General features: G+C 34.1%; 1 protein-coding gene across 1 annotated transcript; it reads right to left on the minus strand.

The window, feature by feature from the left end:
• Window positions 1–5,670: 5,670 nt before the first annotated feature.
• Window positions 5,671–7,973, minus strand: LOC139492285 (uncharacterized). The gene has a single exon (XM_071280502.1). It carries the CDS (start codon window positions 7,971–7,973, stop codon window positions 6,513–6,515), a length of 1,461 nt encoding a protein of 486 aa, XP_071136603.1. The 3' UTR covers window positions 5,671–6,512.
• Between the last annotated feature and the right edge of the window lie 3,090 nt (window positions 7,974–11,063).

Consider the following 11,063-nt stretch of genomic DNA (forward strand, 5'->3'; position numbering starts at 1 on the left):
AAACACCTTATGTTTGTGTCATAACATCTTGGCCACTAGTTAATAATTGTTTTCTGTTTAGTATTAAAGTTATATTAAGATCCATTTTGTTACATCTTGTGATCAATTTTATTTGGCAATCGCCAATGACAGTCAGCAGGGTTAAAGAACATCAGTTGTTCGACCTGTTAGTCAAATGCGTTTTATTTAAATATACTTTTTCACTTTTTTGGTCTTTAGGAAAATGTTGTTTGTGCTGTATTTAGACCCTTCTACAACGAAATTTGTTTTACATGCACACATATAAAAATTGCGGTTTTTATCCAAAGCAATCATAGGTTTGAACGTAGTTTTCAATTTAGACTTGTTTATATATATATACAACTCGTCTAAACATCAACCCAACAATGTTAGATCTGTAAATTTGCTTTCGCAAATTTTTGGTTCTTCCCTCGCCGGGATTCGAACCCATGCTACTGTGATATCGTGACACCAAATCGCCTGCACTGCTGCCGTCCCGCTAGACCACACGACCACCTGGGCTCTAACAAAAAAAAGCTTTCGCTGGCCGTGTGTTACCTTTCCTCGTCAGTTTTAATCTAGCGGCGTACTACAGTACATGATATATAAGGCACGAAGATGTTATTGTTACAGATCAGCTAAATTATCTATAGTAAAGTATACTACAAATTAATGTAATATACAGTCACAGAAAATAATTATATTTATAAGTACGTCTGAGTCAGTGACAACTCTACAACAGATGTATCCATCGGATCGCCACCAATGATGGTGATACATGGTTGTGTACATAATGTATACACAACTCGTCTAAACATCAACCCAACAATGTTAGATCTGTAAATTTGGTTTCGCAAATTTTTGGTTCTTCCCTCGCCGGGATTCGAACCCATGCTACTGTGATATCGTGACACCAAATCGCCTGCACTGCAGCCGTCCCGCTAGACAACACGACCACCTGGGCTCTCAAAAAAAAAAGAGCTTTCGCTGGCCGTGTGTTACATATATATATATATATGTAACTGTATCTTACATTAATTTGTAGGATCCTTTACTATAGATAATTTAGATGATCTGTAACAATAACATCTTCATGCCTTATATATCATGTACTGTAGTACGCCGCTAGATTAAAACTGACGAGGAAAGGTAACACACGGCCAGCGAAAGCTCTTTTTTGAGAGCCCAGGTGGTCGTGTGGTCTAGCGGGACGGCTGCAGTGCAGGCGATTTGGTGTCACGATATCACAGGAGCATGGGTTCGAATCCCGGCGAGGGAAGAACCAAAAATTTGCGAAAGCAAATTTAGAGATCTAACATTGTTGGGTTGATGTTTAGACGAGTTGTATATACATTATGTACACAGCCATGTATCACCATCATTGATGGCGATCCGATGGATACATCTGTTGTAGGGTTGTCACTGACTCAGACGTTCTTATGAATATAATTATTTTCTGTGACTGTATCTTACATTAATTTGTAGGATCCTTTACTATAGATAATTTAGCTGATCTGTAACAATAACATCTTCATGCCTTATATATCATGTACTGTAGTACGCCGCTAGATTAAAACTGACGAGGAAAGGTAACACACGGCCAGCGAAAGCTCTTTTTTGAGAGCCCAGGTGGTCGTGTGGTCTAGCGGGACGGCTGCAGTGCAGGCGATTTGGTGTCACGATATCACAGTAGCATGGATTCGAATCCCGGCGAGGGAAGAACCAAAAATTTGCGACAGCAAATTTACAGATCTAACATTGTTGGGTTGATGTTTAGACGAGTTGTATATACATTATGTACACAGCCATGTATCACCATCATTGATGGCGATCCGATGGATACATCTGTTGTAGGGTTGTCACTGACTCAGACGTACTTATGAATATAATTATTTTCTGTGACTGTATCTTACATTAATTTGTAGGATCCTTTACTATAGATAATTTAGCTGATCTGTAACAATAACATCTTCATGCCTTATATATCATGTTCTGTAGTACGCCGCTAGATTAAAACTGACGAGGAAAGGTAACACACGGCCAGCGAAAGCTCTTTTTTGAGAGCCCAGGTGGTCGTGTGGTCTAGCGGGACGGCTGCAGTGCAGGCGATTTGGTGTCACGATATCACAGTAGCATGGGTTCGAATCCCGGCGAGGGAAGAACCAAAAATTTGCGAAAGCAAATTTACAGATCTAACATTGTTGGGTTGATGTTTAGACGAGTTGTATATATATATATATATATATACAACTCGTCTAAACATATATATATACAACTCGTCTAAACATCAACCCAACAATGTTAGATTGATGTTTAGACGAGTTGTATATATATATATATATATATACAACTCGTCTAAACATCAACCCAACAATGTTAGATCTGTAAATTTTATACAACTCGTCTAAACATCAACCCAACAATGTTAGATCTGTAAATTTGCTTTCGCAAATTTTCGCAAATATATTGTAAACACAAATCATTCTGTGTATAGGGATGGTATCCTGTGATCGCACTAAGTATAGGCATTGTTTACATATATCGTTCTGAATATCAGAACTAAATACACATTTATCTTGATGGTAGGCCTTTTAACAATACAGGTATACTTTTGAGTATATTTTTATACAAGCCATCTAGGTAAAGGAAATACATAGACCAATCAATCTTAGTATTTGCAGTCTTTAAACAATATCTTAGTATAAATTGTGATTCTTTTTCAGGATAGACAATGTTTACACAAATCATCATGAGTTTATTTATTTTATACATAAATCATAATGAAAAAAGATGTTGCGGAGAAAAGTATTTTGAGTTAAGGTTTTGTAGTGAAAATAATTCCAAATTAACTTATTGTAGAGAAAATAATTCTGACTTTAGTTACTGTATATAAATGTCTTCTGTATAATATGTATTGTATACATATTGAATCTTGCATTGTATTCTTTAATAATTTTAAGAAAAAGCATTGTTTATATCAATAGTTCTATGAGAATTTATCACATGAAATCATCGTTCTGAGAATAGGTATATTCGACCCAAATTTATTTGCATATAGGTTTTGTTATAAAAAATGCACCCATGCAACCACGCAACCCATATTGCAAGAAAGGACCCGACACTTCAATTGCGTGTTTCGGCAGTTAAGCTTGGGATGGTCATTTTAAGATGCATTATTTGAATATAATCAAATATGAAAATTATTCATGTTTATATTGATATATTTATATTTTATTTTCTTCTTCAATATATCTAGTTATTATGACAGATCTGCCATCATCAGGGGTCCAACTGTCAATTTTATGTTAAAGTCTTTAACTTTGATCTACTAAGCATATCTCCAATACTTTTATGTTTGCTATATGCAACTATTGGTGCTGTATTGAATATTTGTACACAGTCTTCGTCGAACTGTAATAAATGCCAGTGTTTCATTATGAGTTTCTTTATTTTACGTATATATGGATTATATTTAGTTATTAAAACTAACGGAATACTTTGCTTCTCTTTAAATTTGTTTTGTTGTAATAGGTCAGTACGGTCAATTGATTAAGCATCATTAAGACTATCATCTATTTCCACGTTATCATAACCCCTATCTAATAATTTCACTTCGAAATTAGTTAGATTGTTTATTAATTTGTTATGGTCACTTGTATTTCTAATTTGCCGTATTGCTTCACCTTTGATAAATCCTCTGAATACATGCTGTAAGTGACAGCTATTTCTGTGCAAAAACAGATAAGAATTTGTTTCTTTAAAATGTATTTCGAGGTCAAGGATGCCATATGTTGTAAATCGTTGACCTTTAATTACACCAACATCCAAGAACGACATTTTATCGTTTTTGATTTCATAGGTGAAATCTATAATTTCATCTGATGTTCCATCATATATTATGAATCCATCGTCTCTATATCTGCCATGATAGAATATTTTATCAATAACATAATTTAATCGTCCTAACGATAAGTATGTTTTACACTAAGCGTTTTGAATGTAAATATTGTATACAAATTTCGTTTGTAGTATATATATATTTACACAAATAGAAGTAGTAGATGTAAACCCGTTATGGATGTATACATATATGTATTATTTTTAACTTTAGTTTCTTGTGTATAATTTGGAGTTAGTATGGCTTTGATTATCACTGAACTTGTCTATATAATTATTTAGGGCTAGCTGAATGACGCCTCCGTGTTCGGGAATTTCTTGCTGCATTGAAGACCTTTTGGTGACCCTTTGCTGTTGTCTGTTATCTGGTTGGGTTGTTGTCTCTTGGACACATTCCCCTTTTCCATTCTCAATTTTATATATTGTATACAATAATAGTACTTTGTATTGGTACTGATCTCCCGATCGCCCCAAGTGTAACGCGCGTCTGGCGTATCACATTATAATTCTGGTACCTTTGATAACTATATATAAGCATTGTTTACATAAATCGTCCTAAATATCGAAACTTGATATTCAGTCATCTTTATGGTAGGTCTTCTATACTGTTGAAAATTGATGTAGCTATAGGAATTGTATAGACAGACCATCCTGAGTATTTGAAATAGTAGAAACAGTCTTTTTTAGCATAAATTGTGTACACGATTCGTTTACACAAATAGTCATGGATATAACTATTGTTTACAAAGGACAAGGTACAATAAGGGCCATTTTTGGCCCCCTCTCCAAATGAATTGAATTTTATAATTTTAATAGACGAAATATAGAAGCTTAAAAAAATGACAATTTTTTTTTGTAATTATCATTTGTTGGTTGCCTAGCAACAGATTTAAAATCTGCTATTTATGCGCTTTTTTAACCATATTCATTAAAAATGTGTCTTTTTTTATATGAATAAAAATGTATCATTGTACAATACATATATAGAAATCTCTAACTATAATGTCTCATTTATCTGAATTATTAAATACGAGTATTAATCATATCTTAGCCACCAGAATGACCCTTAGCAACAGCACTGTATACTAACCAACCACAGCCTTTAATTTCTCTTCAAGGTTTATGCAACCCCTCATGTGTTGACCAAAGCTAGGTATCTATTGTTAGGTGGTTACATGATAGTTGTAAATAACTTACATTTTGTTAGCTTTTTAATGCTAAGAAACTACCTAGCAACCGTATCCTTTGCGTAGCAACGACCTTTCTCTATATGATTTACGCTGATATTGTACATTTCTCATGTTAATTTGTCATCTATACGGTTTTGATATTTTGTACATTTATCACTATCCAACTATGGATGGAAGAAGCTTGGTGTTTACTAAACGAAAAAAAAAAATCCAACCCCCCACCCCCCCCCCCCCAAAAAAAAAAAAAAAAAAAAACAACCAACAAATAATAAAGTCTTACGAAAAAGTTAAAAAAAAATTTAAAAAAAATCAAAGTTATTATGACCCTCAAGGCCTTCTCATCATTATATCATAAGTATTATGTTAAGTCCTTGTACAATAGCAGTTAAGTTAAAAAAAAAACAGAATGCATCACTAGAACTATTGATTTATTCAATTATGATCAAACAATTATATAAATAATGAAATAACAGGCAGTTTTCTTTGACAAAATTACACAATGTTCTGTAAATGTTCGTGGAACCAATGAAAATCATCCTTTGTAAAAAATTCCACTGCATATAGATGAAATTGAAATCGGGAATGTGCATGTCAAAGAGACAACAATCTGAATATAGAGTATAAACCGCCAAATAGGTATAACTTACTAGGTTAAGTATATATTACGCAGAAACGTGTAAAAAGCATCTTAAGATATAGTGTTATATGGACAACAAAATGTACGCCATTGGTCTGAATCAAAACTGTCGGATGTCTGTATTAAAAGTGATGGTAATTAGATAAACTTATCATAGTGCATAATCATATATCAACACATTTCTTTTTGTATATATGTACGTAATACCACATAAACAGGTTAATCTCCAAAGTGACCAAAGTCTTGTTTATTAAAGACACATAGCATCACACGTGATTATCACACGTCAATCAGCTCCAAGGAGGAAAAACTTTAACCAGATTTGCTGACAAGGTGTACCAAACTATCTTCTATTTCAGTATAATTGTAGTTCATTATTTAGATTTAAATATTGTTTAATGTAGAGTATGTTCAGTAAGAGCAAAAAGACTGATACCTAAGCTATGACTAAAACTCACGTGGATCTAACCTCATTGGCAATCATAACACATCTTCTTTTTTTATATATCTGACATGTGACTAAAAATGTGTACAAACACATTCTTATTCTTAATTAGTGAGCAGATAATTAACAGTAGAGTATGTACGATCAGCGAGAAAAAAACGTATTCAACATTAAAATCTAAAAGAATTCCGCAAGACAAGAACAATTTTAATCGGATGCTGATCTCCAAAAAAAAAATCCTTTGTTAATACAACAATGAAAAAACCCCACCCCTGTTAAATAAATTCACTTTTTCTATGCATTTACATCTTAACGTCTGTCAATAAATATGAGTGTCAGAGATTCACTCCTCAATGAAACCGTCACTATCAGAATCGGAATCTGTTTCAAGTGGCACATCTTTTGCATTCAAAATTGAGTCTGCATATTTACACGTGCTTGGTGTCTCTAGTTCCCACCTGCTATAACCAAGGTACCACATTGTAGATGCAATATGCGCACAACAACCAACCACCCGGGCGCCAACTTTACAGGTGCAATACCAACCAGTGACTTCATCTCCACTAAATTCAATCCATAGGCTGTACACTCTTGAGGACGAATGTCTGGATGTTAGTTTTACTCGTAATAGATTAGGACGGTCACGGCAAGTCTGGAGCATGTAATTGTCATCAGAGAGATGGCTTTCTGTATATCTTGGGGCTTGCTTCAGTTGATATACTCCCATAGTAATATCTCTGATTTGTTGGAGAGTAAGTTTAGGAAAATCTAAAACGTTTTCCGTGCCATTTACTTCAGAATAAATAGCCTTTTTGCGAATTAAATTATTGTCCTCGACATACTTCTGTACCTGGTTACCAAGCTGTGCTTTATCCAGCATAGTTTGGCCAATCTCTTCATTGCAAAAATCATTAATCAGTGGAGCCCGGAAGCAATTAATAAATGCAGAAACAATTCTGACAAAATCTCCAATATAGGGAACGAAGTGGTTTGAAACGACTTTGTCGAGAAAGCGCCACTGTTTAATGCGTCCATTGGCGCTTTCAACTACCCACCGAACTTTTGTTATAAGTCGTGAAGAATTTGCCTCCTCGGTAGTGTGTTGTTTTTGTCCCTTTTTGATGAAACAAGGCATCTCTACTTTCAAGTTCAAACTCTCAAGGAAAGCTTGAGCATCTCTGAAACCTCTGTCGACTACTAATACGTCATCGTCCTTTATCCATTTCTTTATATCTTCAGCATTGGTTTTAAATAAATGCTTGGTAATTGAGGCATCGTTGTTGTGGCCATTGGCATAATATGGCCCCAAGACACTCAAAATATAGCCATCAGATCCAACTATAATCATGGGCTTGACTAAAGGTCGATTTTTGTGCATACTGTAGGTTTTCTTCTGGAACTTGTGGTATGAACTTTTCTGTATGTATATGTATGTCCCATCTAGGATCAGAACAGCTGTGTCTTCATTGTTTCCTGTAAACAATGTTTTGGCAGTTGGAGTTGTATGACTCTGAGCAAAAACGGAATGACTCATATGGTTGAATCCTAAAAATGATGGAACAAAATTTTTAATTAGAGATTCTCGAGCTGAGTGTACGGCTCGCCGTATATTGTACGACTTAAGGCTGAAAAGAGTTCCCAAGATTGTGTTCGATAATCCAGTGCGTAATTTTACAAGGAGAATAGCAAGACATGTTCTTATTGAGCGTACTTCAGAGTTTCTTAAGTCTGTAACATGTGTGGCGACAACGTCAAACTGTTGTTTGGTGAGTCCAGTGAGATTAACAAAATCGTCATCTGACATAGCTATCTGGACATCAAAATTAAGTTTTCAAACATCTTTTAGCATTGACCTGGTTCTATCCAACAAGTTGTTTACATCCGTACGGTTGAAGAATGTCGACGAAGAAGTATGCTTTAATGCTTTCAGAGCCTCTTGCTTGAAGTATTTACCAACAAGGTGATCAGAACAACACCTACTGTTCGTGGAAATAAAGATACCCTTGTCTATAAATGTTTGTGTCTTGGCTTCATTGGGAACAACAATAAGTTTATGCCTATTTGAATTCTGCTTCTTACAAACAATACACATACGGTGTGATTTTGTGGTAGAACATATTGGAAGTTGTATGGTTTTTGGACTAAGGACGCCTCCAGAGCTTGCTTGTTTTTTTTCATTGCTTTTATTTTTTTCTGCAACAGTCACATTGTTAACTAATTTGTTAGCCTGAATTTCTCGTTGAATTCTTGTTCTACATTTTAAGCAAATTGCGTCATGTTCGTACACATGTCTTTTTAAAATTGACTCTACATAGTTCCGTAATCCAGAATTAAATATTGCTCGTCGGTTTGTCTCTTTTAAATGCGTTTTCATACATATAATGCAACTGAAATTTCGTGGGGTAGGCATCCTCACAGCATTACCTAAAAATGAAAATGAAGGAGAAATTATTTTAATTATCTAATCAAAAATCGTTTACTCTAATTTAACCTTTATTTTTAGTTGTATTATTTATCTTCCTGTGAACCATAATGCAAAAAACAGGAGCAGATTAAGCCAGTTTCAAAAAAGAGGGTGGAAGTTGTTCATACCTCTTTTGACCCGGCTCGGAACAATATTTTCCGTAATATACCCATATCAACAGAAATCAAATGTATCTATACACAAGTACTTAGTATAATGACGAGAACGTTATGCTATTATACAGTCGCGGTAGTTTGAATATTTAACAGATGGACTTAATACTTATGCAATATAGTTCCTCTTTTAGACCGGGTGTGATATGCTGTATAAGACTAATTGTATAGTGTCTAGTATGCCATACGAGATGCATATTCATGCAGCATATATTTAAACATGCAGTAACAGTCTTAGAACATTGGGATGTTTGAATGGTGGCTCTTATTGACATTAACCCAACATTAAGTTTCCCTTATATCATTATTTTTGTTCATCTTTTCAATAGCAGATCACCTTCAATGCCGAATCATTTCAATCCAGCGGACACTTGTGCTTATTGTTTGGTCTTGTGCCGAGAAGACCCTTGCAACCAGTTTTGTTAAATATGTATAAAAAAATAAAAAAAATAGTGTTGTATATATTTACCATTCCTTAATATGTTTCTTCATTCTTATCAATGTAAATACTGTAACCCCTTATGGATGTACCTGAAATAGATATCGAAATATATGTCTAATATATAATGAGCGGCTGCAAAATTATTTATCTTTATTAAACAGCCTTAAAAGGCTACATTATCTTATTTTGTAAAATATATAGTAAGGAGGCATCGGCTACAGACATGTATTTCACATTCTGAATTATAATACAATTGATAAAAAAGTGACCGAAGACTACAACAGTCATGCTGCTGATATCGAATTTATAAGAGCCAAATTGAAATATGAGAGAAATTTTTTTCAAACAAAAGTGATTAAGTATTAAGTCTAATTGTAATTTTTGGGGTCCTTTATAGCTTGCTGTTTGCTGTGAGCCAAGGATCCGTGTCGCAGTCCGTACCTTGATCTATAATGGTTCACTTTTATAAATTGTTACTTGGATGGAGAGTTGTCTCATTCGCACTCATACCTCATCTTCCTATATCTATATATTATACATGTTTAACAAAATAACTATACCATTTTCGAAAACAGGCATACGAACGTCAATGAATTTCATTATGTGGTGTCCATGGTTTACATAATCAGGATGTCAATTCTATATCTGTAATAAGACAGAAAAATATATATTATATGAAACCTTGTGCATCAGGTCGTCAGAGCATTTGTGTAACGTTTAATTATGTTATGATATATGTATATATATTTATTTTTTCATTTTTACTTTAAAAACCAAGGGCCGGAAAATCTATCTTTAAAAACATGTTACTGTTATCTGTTGATAGAAGTTAAACCTTAAAATATTTCGTGTATGTCTGAAACAACTATGTTATATCCACAATTTATATATGAACTCCCTTTATAGCCGATTTCGTTGAGTGTGTAGGCAAAGGTAATATCTTTGGTAAGCTTGCTTGTTAGCTGAACCATTCAGTCATTATTAGGTCAGGTGTACTATCCTCTTTTCAAATGCATTGATCGTCCAAAAACGGGGATTTAAACCCCCAGACCCCCCGCCCTAGCCCCTGGATCCGCCACTGTTACCTTTGGCTACACACTCAATGAAATCGGCTGTAATATTATTTCTTCAAATTACTTCTATTCAACTTCTCTCAGGGACGAAATCAAAAGTTCAATGTAGGATAAAAATTCACATAGTTTTTCCACTGATTCCCCCCCCCCCCCTCCCCAACTCCCTTAACTTAATTTGGGAAAAATGATTGACCAATAGGGATACATGTTAAATCGAAGTCAAAGAAACAAAAATAGCAGCCATTTTATCATTCCCCAAGTTATTTGATATAAGTTTGCTATACTTCATTGATCTTTAGATGTCGTCCCATATTGAAAAAATGATTCCAAGGGCAAAAAAAATTGAATGAGGCTCAAACTTAGAATAAAAATCTGTTGCATACCATTTGAAGTGACTAAAACTTTATGTTTAGAAATCAGACTAAAATGCTGGCTATTATATCATGAACTCGAGCATTTTTCTGCTTTTCTTTCTTTTTTGAAAGAAAATAAAATGATAAAATGATACAAGTAAAAAAAAAAATGAAAAAAAAATAATAATGGTAGTTATGAGATTCGAACGTAGGACGCCCTGACAAAAGGCAACGGTGTTCCCATTAGACTAGGTTGTCATCATAACAAATTCAGTGTAAAACGACATACTTATCACTATTGTTTTTTTTTTATTTGTTATGTTCTCGGTTAATTCTATTTGTAGTCGAATTCATACGGAAATTGGAAATTATTTTACTTGCAAAAATTG

This window comes from Mytilus edulis, chromosome 10 (genome assembly GCF_963676685.1).
Source record: "Mytilus edulis chromosome 10, xbMytEdul2.2, whole genome shotgun sequence".
Taxonomy (NCBI): domain Eukaryota; kingdom Metazoa; phylum Mollusca; class Bivalvia; order Mytilida; family Mytilidae; genus Mytilus; species Mytilus edulis.

Coding starts and splice junctions, on each gene's coding strand:
- LOC139492285 (XM_071280502.1), bottom strand. CDS start 7,973: ATGTCAGATGACGATTTTGTTAATCTCACTGGACTCACCAAACAACAG.